At 39.8% G+C, this 14,232-nt stretch overlaps 1 protein-coding gene across 12 annotated transcripts in view; it reads right to left on the bottom strand.

Annotated features, from left to right (window-relative positions):
• Positions 1-2,049: 2,049 nt before the first annotated feature.
• Positions 2,050-14,232, bottom strand: part of CCDC18 (coiled-coil domain containing 18) — a 209,139-nt gene continuing 196,956 nt past the window's right edge. For all 12 annotated transcript variants that reach the window (XM_066268671.1, XM_066268666.1, XM_066268664.1 and 9 more), the window contains one exon: positions 2,050-2,579. In XM_066268671.1, coding sequence (XP_066124768.1) covers positions 2,529-2,579 — 51 coding nt within the window. In that variant the 3' untranslated portion in view covers positions 2,050-2,528. The remainder of the gene's footprint in view (positions 2,580-14,232) is intronic.

The raw sequence follows: 14,232 nt of genomic DNA, 5'->3' as shown, positions 1-14,232 counted from the left end.
TGATAAGATAGGCAGTTAAACTGAGCATATGAGATTGAGAAAAAGACTTATCTTTTTAGGCCAGGAGACAATTGGGTATGCTTAATGTTGTGTGTGTTTTATTTTCTATTGAAGTATAACTGGCATATATTATCTTATTACTTTTAGGTGTACATCATACTGAAACAATCAGCACAATGTCTAGTTAACATCTGACACTATATAAAGCAGGGGTCAGGAAACTTTTTGGCTGAGAGAGCCATGAACGCCACATATTTTAAAATGTAATTCCGTGAGAGCCATACAACAACCCGTGTACTTTATGCATTATCCAATAAAAATTTGGTGTTGTTCCGGAGGACAGCTGTGATTGGCTCCAGCCACCCGCAACCATGAACATGAGCGGTAGGAAATGAATGGATTGTAATATATGAGAATGTTTTATTTTTTTATTTTTTATTTTTATTTTTGTATTTTTCTGAAGTTGGAAATGGGGAGGCAGTCAGATAGACTCCTGCATGCGCCTGACCGGATCCACCCAGCATGCCCACCAGGGGCGATGCTCTGCCCATCTGGGGCGTTGCTCTATTGCAACCAGGGCCATTCTAGTGCCTGAGGCAGAGGCCATGGAGCCATCCTCAGCGCCCGGGCCAACTTTGCTCCAATGGATCCTTGGCTGAGGGAGGGGAAGAGAGAGACAGAGAGGAAGGAGAGGGGGAGGGGTGGAGAAGCAGATGGGTGCTTCTCCTGTGTGCCCTGGCCAGGAATCAAACCCGGGACTCCTGCATGCCAGGCCGATGCTCTACCACTGAGCCAACCGGACAGGGCCTGTTTTATATTTTTAACGTTATTTTTTCTTTTAAAGATCTGTCTGCAAGCCAGATGCAGCCTTCAAAAGAGCCACATCTGGCTCATGAGCCATAGGTTCCCAACCCCTGATATAAAGGTATTATAATCTTATTAACTATATTCCCTATACTGTACATTACATCCCCACAACTTATTTATAACTGGAAGTTTGTACTGCTCAATCCCCTTTACCTATTCTGCCTACCTCCCAAAACCATCCTGCTTCTGGTAACTAGCAGTTTGTTTCTTGTATCTGTACATGCCTGTTTATTTTATTCTGTTCATTTTGTTTTTTGATTGCACATAGCAGTGAAATCATATAGTATTTGTCTTTCTCTGACTTATTTCACTTAGCATAATACCCTCTAGGTCCAATCTTGTTGCCACAAATGGCAATATTTCATTCTTTTTTATGGCCAAGTAATATTCTATTTGACATATATATAACTTTAAAATATATATATTTTTTTAAGTGAGAGGAAGGGAGTCCTGCATGTGCCCTGACTAGGATCCATCCACCTAGCAACCCCATCTGGGGCTGATACTTGAGTACCAAGCTATTTTTAGTACCTAAGGCTGATGCACTCTGATGGAGCTATCTTCAGCATATGGGGTCATGCTTGAACCAATCAAGCCACTGTCTGAGGGAAGGGGCAGGATTTGGGGGAGAAGCAGATGGTCACTTCTCCTGTGTGCCCTGACTGGGTGTCAAACCTGGGCTGTCCATATGCTGGGCCAACACTCCATCCACTGAGCCACCAGCTAGGGCCCATATATATATCTTTATCCATTCATCTATCAATGGACATTTAGGTTGCTTCCATGTCTTAGCTATTGTACATACTGCTGTGATAAACGTAGAGGTGCATATATCTCTTCAAATAGGTGTTTTCATTTTCTTTGGATAAATACCCAGAAATGGAATTGCTGAATCGTATGGTAGTTCTATTTTTAATTCTTGGAGAAACCTCCACACTGTTTTCTATACTGGCTGCACCAGAGATATATTTAATGTTGATAGGAAAAGACTGACAATACAGATGACAGAATATAACTGATGAAGGGAAGTCCCTGAGGAGAAAGAGAGGGATCCAAAATACAGGTACAAAAATTGCTGAGAGGGAACCAACCTTCACTGAGATGACAAAGAAGTAAACTGAGTACATATTAAGTTTGTACACTTGAGGGCACGACTTTAGAGGAGCTCTCTTCTAATGGCTGCCATTCTCTCTATGAAGCAGGTGAAGTCATCTGCTAAGTGTGTGCGCATCTGTGTGTGGGTGTCGTAACAGACTTGGGAAAAGAAGCCAAGATTTGACCCAGAAGAAGATAGAAGTCGAATACCAAGAAGGATTTTTAGGTAATGGTGTAGAATACCAAATGGGTTTTTTGGGTTAAGTTACACTACTTTACAAAGAGATCTTCAATATTCAATGGCTTAAAAAGACAGGAGTTTATTTCTCTCTCATGTAATAGTCCGAGGAGAATGATCCAGGTCACTTATGCACCCAGGTGCCTTCTATTTTGTTTTTCCACATCCCTGTGGTGTTTGTTTCCTCATTTGCATGGTTGAAGTTGGGTTGCAGGCAATTCCAGCTGTAGGGAGAGGGAAGACCTTGCAGGAGCATGCATGTAATATTTTACTGCCCAGGCGGGAAGCTGTATACATCATTTCTGCTTGTATTCTGGTGAGAACTCAGTCACTGGAGATGCCAGGAAACATAGTTCTGGCCATGGGCCCAGCTAAAACTCTGTAATTATATAAAAAGAGAAAAACTAAATTTGGTGAAAATTAGTCGTCTTCACCACAGCATGGCTATATCTCCTCTTCTCTAATAATATACAACAACTTAAATATAGGGATAAAAAAGATATCTAATGAGTTCAGTACAGTTTTTCCCTATAACTAAAGGACCAAAAATTTTAGAATGGCAAGAAAAGTGATTTGAGGTGATAGGTCTTCACAATATCGAGGTTGAATAAAAAAATGAATACCAACAGCATATAGTATTTACTGATCACCTACTACTATATGTCAGGTATTATTCTAAGTGTTCTAAGTATATTGATTTTTTTTTTTAGAGTAAGCTCCAATTTATTTAATATTAATATACATACATTTAATGTTGAAGAATAAATTATTGCATTCTTGGGGTTGCCTCCTGGGAGAACCAGGTAGCTGGGAATCAAAGATATAAAGCATCCAATACATAGCCCTTTTACATTGTGTACCATTAATATTTAATGGTACGAATGGTTCCTAGTTTTTTGTTTTTTGTTTTTCTGTATTTTTCTGAAGCCGGAAACGGGGAGAGACAGTCAGACAGACTCCCGCATGCGCCCAACCGGGATCCACCCGGCACGCCCACCAGGGGCTACGCTCTGCCCACCAGGGGGCTATGCTCTGCCCCTCCGGGGTGTCGCTCTGTTGCGACCAGAGCCACTCTAGCGCCCAGGGCAGAGGCCAAGGAGCCATCCCCAGCGCCCGGGGCCATCTTTGCTCCAGTGGAGCCCGGCTGTGGGAGGGGAAGAGAGAGACAGAGAGGAAGGAGAGGGGGAGGGGTGGAGAAGCAGATGGGCGTTTCTCCTGTGTGCCCTGGCCGGGAATCGAATCCGGGACCTCTGCACGCCAGGCCGACGCTCTACCACTGCGCCAACCGGCCAGGGCCGATATTGATTTAATTTTTTTTTTTTCCTTTTCATTTTTTCATTTTTCTGAAGCTGGAAACGGGGAGAGACAGTCAGACAGACTCCCGCATGCGCCCGACCGGGATCCACCCGGTACGCCCACCAGGGGCGACGCTCTGCCCACCAGGGGGCGATGCTCTGCCCATCCTGGGCGTCGCCATATTGCGACCAGAGCCACTCTAGCGCCTGAGGCAGAGGCCACAGAGCCATCCCCAGCGCCCGGGCCATCTCTGCTCCAATGGAGCCTTGGCTGCGGGAGGGGAAGAGAGAGACAGAGAGGAAGGCACGGCGGAGGGGTGGAGAAACAAATGGGCGCTTCTCCTATGTGCCCTGGCCGGGAATCGAACCCGGGTCCTCCGCACGCTAGGCCGACGCTCTACCGCTGAGCCAACCGGCCAGGGCCGATATTGATTTAATTTTAAAATATAGTATGAGGTAGAGATTAAGGTTCTTTCCTCCAGCAATGTTTTTTTCCAACTGTTCCATCATTATTTGTTACTTTCCTTTCAACACTGAATTACTTTGGTACCTTGCTAAAAAATACTTAGATATATACCTTTAATATTATATGTGTAAATATATATTGAATCATATATAAAATAAGATATGTAAATAATTATTCTGTTCCACTGATATATTTATGAACTCTTTTAGATTTTACTATATTCTAATTTTAAAATAATTCTTTTAATTTTAATTGAGAGGAGGGCAGGCAGAGACAGACTCTTGCTAATGCCCCAACCGGGATCCACCTGGGTAGCCCCGTACAGGGCGATTTTCTGCCCATCTGGGACGTTGCTCCATTGCTCAGCAATTGAGCTCTTCTTAGCACCTGAGGCGGAGGGCATGGAGCCATCCTCAGCGCCTGGCCGGGGCACCTTGCTCCAATCAAGCCATGGCTGCAGGAGAGGAAGAGAGAGAGAGAGAGAGAGAGAGAGAAGCAAGAGGGTGGAAGGGTGTTGAAGCAGATGGTGGCTTCTTTTGTGTGCCCTGACCAGGAATTAAACCTGGGATATCCAGGTTTATGCTGACGCTCTATCACTGAGCCAACTGGCCAGGGACTATAATAATTCTTGAAATCAGGATTGTAAATTCTCAACTTTGTTCATTTCCAAGATTATTTTGTCTACTCTAGGTCTTTGGCATTTCCAATTAAATGTTAGAATCAGCTTGTCACTTTCTTTAAAAAAAACCTATTGGGATTTTGAGTCTGAAAATATAGATCAATTTGGAAGAAAAATTATATATTAGCAATATTGAATCTGTCTTAGTTTAGTATACAGATCTTTATATCTTACATTAAATATATTCTTAGATATTTTGCTTTTTGATGCTGTTGTAAATACTTTTAAAAACTTTATTTTTCTACTGTTTGTTATAAGACATATCTATATTTCTTAAGGTATAATAGGCATATAGTACTATATTAATTTCAGGTGTTAACATAGTAATTTGATATTTATACACAGGGTAGAACAAAAGTAAGTTTACTATTGTTCATATGAAAAATACTATAATGGCTAATAAATAATAATACAAGAATAAACTGTGTTTCGTGAACTCACAACTGTAAACTGACTCTTGCCCCACCCTATACATTACAGAATGATCACCAGAATAACTGTAGTTATCATAGGTCACCATACAAAATTGTCTATATTCCCTCTGCTGTATATTATATCCCTATGACCTGTTTAATTTATAACTGGAAGTTTGTACCTCTTGATCCCCTTTATCCATCTTGTCCAGCCCTGAAACCCCCTCTCCCCTGGCAACCATCAGTATGTTCTGGTTTTGTTTTGTGTTTTAGATTGCACATATAAGTGAAATCGTATAGTATTTGTCTTTCTCTGTCTGACTTATGTCACTTAGTATAATACCCTCTAGGCCCATCCCTATTGTTGCAAAGGGCAACATTATACTCCTTCTTATGGATGAGTAATATTCTATCTTATACACACACACACACACACACACACACACACACACACACACACACATCTTCTTTATCCATTTGTCTATCTTTCAGTGGACATTTAGGTTGTTTCCACAGCTTGGCTAGTGTGTGTGTGTGTGTGTGTGTGTGTGTAACACTGCAATAAACATAGGGGTGCATGTATCTTTTCAAATTAATGTTTTCATTTCCTTTGGTAAATACCCAGAAGTGGAATCGCTGGATCATAAGGTAGTTCTATAATTTTTTAAGGAACCTCCATACTGTTTTCCATATTAACTATACCAATTTATGGTCCCACAAACAGTTGCATAAGGGTTCACTTTTCTCCAAATCTTCACTACTTGTTATTTCTTTACTTTTGATAATAGCCATCTGACAGGTATGAGGTGTTATCTCATTGTGGTTTTCATTTGCATTTTCCTTTTGATTAATAATGTTGAACATCTTTTCATGTGCTTGTTGATGATTGTATATCTTCTTTGGAAAAATGTCTATTCAGATGCTCTGACAATTTCTTAATTGAATTGTTTTATTTATGTTGAGTTATATGAGTTCTTTATGTATTTTGTATGTTAACTCCTTATCAAATATACAATCTGCAAATATCATTTAATAGGCTGCTTTTATGTTATGTTGACAATTTCCTTCACTATGCAGAGACTTTTAATTTGGTATCACTCTACTTATTTCTACTTTTGTTGTTCTTGCCTGTGGAATCAGATCCCCCCAAATATATCACTAAGACTGATATCAAGGAGCTTACTATGTTTTTTCTAGCACTTTTATGATTTCAGATCTTATGTTCATGTCTTAATTTACTTTGATTGAAATTTGATATGTGGGGTAAGATAATGGTCCAGTTTCATCCTTTTGCATGTAGCTGTCCAGTTTTTCCAACACCATTTATTGAAGAGACTGTCTTTCACCTACTGTAGACTCTTGCCTTCTTTTCCATAGAGTAATTGACCAAATATGTGTAGGTTTATTTCTGGGCTTTGTGTTCTGTTCCATTTAGCTATGTGTCCATTTCTATGCCAATACCATATATACTGGGTGTTGTTTTTTTTTAACTTTTTTTCCTTTTTTAAAATTTTATAGGCCCTGGCCGGTTTGCTCAGTGGTAGAGCGTCGGCCTGGCGTGCAGAAGTCCCGGGTTCAATTCCCGGCCAGGGCACACAGGAGAAGCGCACATCTGCTTCTCCACCCCTCCCCCCCTCCTTCCTCTCTGTCTCTCTCTTCCCCTCCCGCAGCCGAGGCTCCATTGGAGCAAGGATGGCCCGGGCGCTGGGGATGGCTTCTTGGCCTCTGCCCCAGGCGCTACAGTGGCTCTGGTCACGGCAGAGCGACGCCCCGGAGGGGCAGAGCATCGCCCCCTGGTGGGCAGAGCGTTGCCCCCTGATGGGCGTGCCGGGTGGATCCCGGTGGGGCACATGCGGGAGTCTGTCAGACTGTCTCTCCCCATTTCTAGCTTCAGAAAAAATTAAAAATAAATAAATAAATAAATAAAATTTTATTTATTGATTTTTAGAGAGAGGAGAAAGGGGAAGAAGCAGGGAGCATCAACTCATAGTAGTTGCTTCCTGTATATGCCGTGACTAGGCGAACCCAGGGTTTCAAAATGGTGACCTCAGTTTCCAGGTTGACACTTGATTCACTGCACCATCATAGGCCAGGCCCATATATATTGTTTTGATTACTATAACTTTGTACAGGTACTATAGTTCAAATCAGGGAGTATTATACCTCCAGCTTTGTTCTTTCTCAAGATTGTTTTGCCTATTCAGGATCTTTTATGGTTCTGTACAAGTTTTAGAATTATTTGTTCTAGTTCTAGGAAAAATGCCACTGGGATTATAATAGGGATTGCACTGAATATGTATGTTGCTTTGGGTATTATAAACATTTTAAACTATATTAATTCTTCCAATATTGGCCTGTAATTTTCTTTTTTTGTGTGCAGTATCTTCGGCTGATTTTGTATCAGGGAGGTGCTGGCCTCATAAAATGAATTTAGAAGCATCTCTTCTTCAATTTTTTGGAATAGTTTGATAAAGGTAAGTATCTTTATCAAATCTTTTTTGAATGCTTGGCAGAATTCACCTGTAAATCCATGTATTCTTGGACTTTTGTTAGTTGCAAGGTTTTTGACCAATTCAATCTCATTAATAGTAATTGGCCTATTTAGGTTTTCTATTCAAGATTCAGTCTTAGAAGTTTGTGTGTTTGTAGGAATTTATCCATTTCTTCTAGGTCCACTTTGTTGGAGAATAATTTTTTTATTTGCCTTATTGCGGTGACACTGGTTAATAACATTACACAGGTTTCAGGTAAACAGTTCCATAATATATCATCTGTATACTGCATTCACCACCCCAAGTCAAGTCTCCATTTATATAATTGTTCACAGTAGCCTCTTATGACCCTTTGTATTTCTGTAGTATCAGCTTAACTTCTGTTTCATTTCTGGTTTCATTTACTTAGGCCCTTCTTTTCTTGATGAATCTGGCTGAAAGTCTGTCAATTTTGTTTATCATTTCCAAGAACCAGTTTAGTTTCATTGATCTTTTCTATTTTGTCTCTACTTATTTCTGCTTTCATTTTTATTTCCTTCCTTCTTCAAATTTTGAACTTTGTTTTTTCCCTAGTTGCTTTAGGTGTAAAGTTATTTGAGACTTCTCTTGCCTCTTGAGGAACATGTAGACTGGTGTACACATCCCTCTTAGCATTACTTTTGCTACATCTCAAAGATTTAGGAATGTTGTGTTTCCATTTTCTTTGTTTCAAAATGTTTTTTAAAATATCTCCTTCAATTTCTTCATTGATCTATTGGTTGGTTAGTAGCATGTTCTTTAGTTTCCATATGCCTGTGTTTTTTCTTCTAATTGATTTCTAGTTTCATAGCATTGTGGTCAGTAAACATGCTGACCACATTATTTTAATCTTCTTAAATTTACTGAGACTTGTTTCATGGCCTAGCATGTGATTTATCCTGGAGAATGTTCCCTGTACACTTGAAAAGAATGTACTGTATGTTCTGCTGCATTTGGATAGAATGGTCTATACATACCTATTAAGTACATCTGGCCTAATGTGTCATTTAAGGTCCATGTTTCCTTAATGATTTTGTCTGGATGATCTATCCTTTAATGTAAGTGGGGTATTAAAGTCCCATATTATTATTGTATCACTATCAATTTCTCCAGTTATGTTTATTAATATTTACTTTATATATTAATTTATATAGGTGTTGGGTGCATACTTACAAATATTATATTCCCTTGTTAAACTGTTTCCTTTATTGTTATGTAATGTCCTTCTTTGTCTTTTGTTACACTCTTTGTTTTCAAGTTTACTTGTCTGATATAAGCATTGCTGCCACAGATCGCTGATTTGTTCTTCTGAATCCTCTCGTCAGTTACTGATTCCCTCTAGTATACTTTTCAGTTCAGTTATTGTACTCTTGAGCTTTATGAGTTTTCATTGGTACTTTCTTATATTTCCTGTCTCTTCACTGAAGTTCGCAAAGCGTTCATCCACTCTTCTCCTCAGTTTGGTAAGCATCTTTAAGACCATTACTTTGAACTCTTTGCCAGGTAAATTACTTACCTCCATTTTATTAAAGCTTTCTTCTGGGGTTTATTTGGAATCTGTTCTTTTATTTTATTTTATTTTGCTTGACTTTCTATATTTGGTTCTGTGTATTATATGAAATAGTTCTCTCCCCGTCTTGAAGGAGTGACTCAGTGTAAAAGATGAATTTTTCCCTAGTTCTTGATTGTTCTCTAGAACTGTCTTCAATTGTTTCAGACCCGTGGAGTCCCAAAAAGCAGCCCTCCTGCTTGAGCCTCGTGCTTAAGGGGTGCCCCATGCATGGGCTGTGCATGCATATTGGCTCTAGTGAGGTCACCACAGCTGCAAACAAGGGTGGGGCTGCTTGCCACCACATCTAGCATTGCAGCTTGAGCAGTGCAGGGTGGCAGGGATGGAGCTACAACTTGGGTGGTTTGGGGTGGGAGTTGAGCTGCTCACCTACCACATCTGACAGAGTCACACAGATGACAGAGGTGGGGGCAGGGCTGTTTGCCCACTGATAGCTGGTTAGAATGGGAATGCAAAAATGGCACCTGCCTGCACTGATGCCAGCAAGGTGGAGGGACCTTGCCTGTATAAATGGCATCTGCTAGTGTACCAGTCCTCAATAGATTTCTGTCCCTCTGGCAGGCACATCCAGCCTAGCAGGTGAAACCCTTCACATATGGTCTAAGTTCCCCTCAAACTGGTACATTTTGCACCAGGTGCAGGGGCTAGTGGGTCTGCATATAAGCACTTTAAGAGTGGAATGGTCACTCCCTACACAGTGCTATTTCACATTGGTTTTCAAAGCCAGATTTCTTTGGGGCTCATTTCTCTGGTGCAGGAACCAAGGGCTAGGATGTCCTGAGTGAGGTACAAAGGCCCTACTCCTTAGGGAGAAGCTCTGTTTATATATTTATTTTTTGAGGTTCCTCCTGATTGTGGGTGGATCTAGGGGTGGGGTATTTTTTTGTTTTTGGGTTTGTTTGTTTTTGTATTGATATTTTTCTGAAGTTGGAAACGGGGAGGCAGTCAGACAGACTCCTGCATGTGCCCGACCGGGATCCACTGGCACGCCCACCAGGGGGCGATACTCTGCCCATCTGAGGTGTTGCTCTGTTGCAACCAGGGCCATTCTAGCGCCTGAGGCAGAGGCCACAGAGCCATCCTCAATGCCCGGGCCAACTTTGCTCCAATGGAGCCTTGGCTGCGGGAGGGGAAGAGAGAGACAGAGAGGAAGGAGAGGGGGAGGGGTGGAGAAGCAGATGGGTGCTTCTCCTGTGTGCCCTGGCCGAAAATCGAACCCGGGACTCCTGCACACCAGGCTGACGCTCTACCACTGAGCCAACCGGCCTGGGCCGGGGTGGGGTTTTTTTTGGTGAGAGCAAGTCTCTGCCTTTACCCATATTGATGTGGCACTTTTATCCTTGTTGTGGTGATAATTTTGTAATGTATTTACTTGTTTTTTTTTTTGTTTTTTGTTTTTTTTTCTAAAGTTGGAAACGGGGAGGTAGACAGACTCCCGCATGCGCCCGACCGGGATCCACCTGGCACGCCCACCAGGGGGCAATGCTTTGCCCATCTGGGGTGTCGCTCTGTTGCAACCAGAGCCATTCCAGCGCCTGAAGCAGAGGCCACAGAGCCAACCTCAGCGCCTGGGCCAACTTTGCTCCAGTGGAGCCTCGGCTGCAGGAGGGGAAGAGAGAGACAGAGAGGAAGGAGAGGGGGAGGGGTGGAGAAGCAGATGGGTGCCTCTCCTGTGTGCCCTGGCCGGGAATTGAATCCAGGACTCCTGCACGCCAGGCCGATGCTCTACCACTGAGCCAACTGGCCAGGGCTGTAATGTATTTAAATGTTAAATTACTATATTATACAACTGTAACTCATACAGTACTGTAAATGGTGGGATTCAAATAATTTAACAACCAGTTCTCTGCCCTAATGACTGTTATAAGTATAAATAAAAGATATACCAAAAGGTAGTTTATTGTTTCATGAATTTAATACTTAAATAAGAATAATAAAAGAGGCATATAAAACTAAATTATGTTATAAGAAAGAGTTTTAAAATAATAATAAAAATATTAAATAATACCTGACAAAAAAACAATAAAACTGTTATTTAAGATATTTCTAATGACAGCTTGTCACCCTCTGGTTGTTTGGCACTTTTTCTCTTTATGTTATATGTTTGTTTACTGACGTTAACAAACGTGAGGGGATTAAAATGTAGTATTTCATCAAAGGTATAATGAGTTTTATGAAATGAATGAATAAATATTACAAGCATAGTTTCATGAAATTTTTTTCACCTATGGATGAAACGAACATTCGAATACCCTGTTGCACTTAAAATATGCTGTTGCACAGATGAATGTTAAAAAAGAGCAAAGAATCTAAATTTGTGATTTCCACACTGGGCACTACCCAAGCACCAACCTTAGAGAGAACCTTGATATCAAGTGCCATTTTAACAACTGCTTCACAGAACTTAACAAAAAATTAGGTATTGGTTCTGCCAAACTGGTGTGAACCAGCTGAATCCCACCACTGACTACAATAGTTATACTTCAAAAAAAAAAAAAAAACATACTTCTTTCAACAAATAAGATATATTATATTGTTAACCTTTGTTATGGAACAAGTGTTAAGTTAGTTCTCAGGTTCTTTTCAGAGGGAACTTGACTCATATGTAGTTGTATATAATCAAATTTTATTTTAAAAATTAGAGGCCTGACCAGGTGGTGGTGCAGTGGATAGAGCATTGGCCTGGGACGCAGAGGATCCAGATTCAAAACCCAAGGTTGCTGGCTTGAGCGTGGGCTCATCTGGCTTGAATGCTGGCTCACCAGCTTGAGAGTGGAATCACAGACATGACCCATGGTCGCTGGCTTGAGCCCAAAGGTCTCTGGCTTGAAGCCCAAGGTTGCTGGCTTAAAGCCCAAGGTCGCTGGCTTGAAGCACAAGGTCACTGGCTCCAGCAAGGGGTCATTGGCTCAGCTGGAGCCCCCCATCCAGGCACATACGAGAAAGCAATCAATGAACAACTAAGGTGGCGCAACAAAGAATTGATGCTTTTCTCATCACTCTCTCTTCCTGCCTTTCTACCCCTATCTGTTCCTCTGTCTCTGTCTCTCTTGATTTAAAAAAGAGAGAGAGAGAGAGAGAAAGGCAAGCTAGATTTAGCTTGAAAGCTGTAGTTTGCTGACCTATAGTCTATGTTTATAAGTGCTATTCTCTTTTCAGGTAGTATCTTGTTAGATTTTGGTATCATTGTTATGTTGACCTCATAAAGTGATCTGTGGGTTTCCCCTTCCCTTGCTGTTTTCTAAAAAAGCTTCTGTAAGATTGATATAACTTCTGCATTAAATGTTTCTCTAGAAAAACTATTTGAGCCTGAAGAATTCTTAATGGGAATGTTTTTACAGATAAACTGTGTTAGTTTTGGTAAGTTATGCTGTTGAAAGTATTATTCCATTTCATCAAAATCTTCAACCTTAATGGCAGAATGGTGTTCTTAATATTCCCTAATCATATTTTTTAAATGTCTGTAGCATCTATAGCCACTGGTAGCCCCTCTTTCAATATTTTAAATATTATTTGTATTCTCGCTTTCTCTCTTAATGAGCCATCTTATTTTTATTAACATTTTCAACTTATAGCTGTGTGAATTTCCTTATTGTTTTCTGTGTCACTGATTCTTCCGTTCATTTTTTCTTTCTTTCTATTGACTTTAAGTTTAATCTACCTTTTTCTAGCTTTTTAACGTGGAAACATAGACCACTGATTTAAACCTTTTTTCTTTACAAATATAAGTATTTAAATCATAGATCTCTAATTACTGTTTTAGCTGTATCTCACAAATTTTAACTTTAGTGTCTTTATTATCAACCTATATACCTAAATTCCCTATTTTTACATTTTTTGGCACAAGGATTATATTACAAGTTTGTTTAATTTCCACATATTTTTCTAGATTTTCAAGATATGTAGTTATTGATATTTACTTTAATTACGTTATGGTAAGAGAACACACTCTGTAAGGTATCAGTTTTGAAGTTTATTGTGACAAAACCTATGGCCCAGCATATGATCTATCAATATTCCATGGACACTTGAATGGAATGTGTATTTTGCAGTTGTTGGGCATAGTATTCTTTATCTGACAGTTGATGGTTTTGTTCATATCTTTTATATCCTTACTGAATTTTTGGTCTCTTACTCTTAAATTACTGAAAAATAAAGGTTAAAGTCTCCCACTGTAATTGTGGGTTTTTTCCTTTCTTTAGTTCTATTAATTTTCACTTCATGTGTTCTGAAGTCTGTTATTTGGTATATACACATTTGGAAGCATCCTACTGAAAGGCTCCTATTACTATTATGAAAAATCCTTCTCTATTTCTGGCACTGCTCCTTTTTTTGCAGTCTACTTTGTCAGAAATTAATATAGCTTTAACACGTTTTTATGCTTACAGTTAACCTGATAGATCTTTTTGGATCCTTTTTCTTATAATCTGTAGGTTTCTTTTTTTTTAATGTATTAATTTTTTTTTAGAGAGAGAGAGAGAAGGGTGAGGAGCAGGAAGCATCAATTCCCATATGTGCCTTGACCAGGCAAGCCCAAGGTTTCTAACCAGTGACCTCAGTGTTCATAGGCTGATGCTTTATCCACTGCGCCACCACAGGTCAGGCATGTAGGTATCTTTATATTTAAAGTGTGTCTTACAGTTTCTGATCAGAAATTAGCCTTCTTTTGGATCATTGTTCCAGACGTGAGACTTTTTTTCTGTATGCTATTAAGATTTTTTTCCTATCTTTAGTATTCAGAAGTTTCACTAGAAAATATCTAAGTATGATTTTCTTTGAATTAATGCTGCTTAAGGTTTGCTGAGGTTAGAGGCTTTATAGGTTGTCAACCCACCCTCAAAATTTGAGATATTTTTAGTCATAATTTTTAAAAACTTGTATCCTGTAGCATTTTCTCTTTCTTGTCCTCTTAATGGTGTTTCACATGTCTTGGATGTTCTGTTCATATTTATATAATCAGAGTCAATATTTTCTATTAATCTGTTTTCAAATTAATTATTTTTCTGTTATTCCCAATCTGCTGTTAAGGCCATACTGGGAATTTTTAATTTCAGATACTGTATTTTTTGGTTCTAGTATTTCCATTTGGTTTATTTATA

The sequence above is a fragment of the Saccopteryx bilineata genome, chromosome 3, assembly GCF_036850765.1.
Source record: "Saccopteryx bilineata isolate mSacBil1 chromosome 3, mSacBil1_pri_phased_curated, whole genome shotgun sequence".
NCBI lineage: Eukaryota > Metazoa > Chordata > Mammalia > Chiroptera > Emballonuridae > Saccopteryx > Saccopteryx bilineata.
Note: the sequence above shows the minus strand (reverse complement) of the source record. Positions and strands in the feature narration are given on the sequence as shown.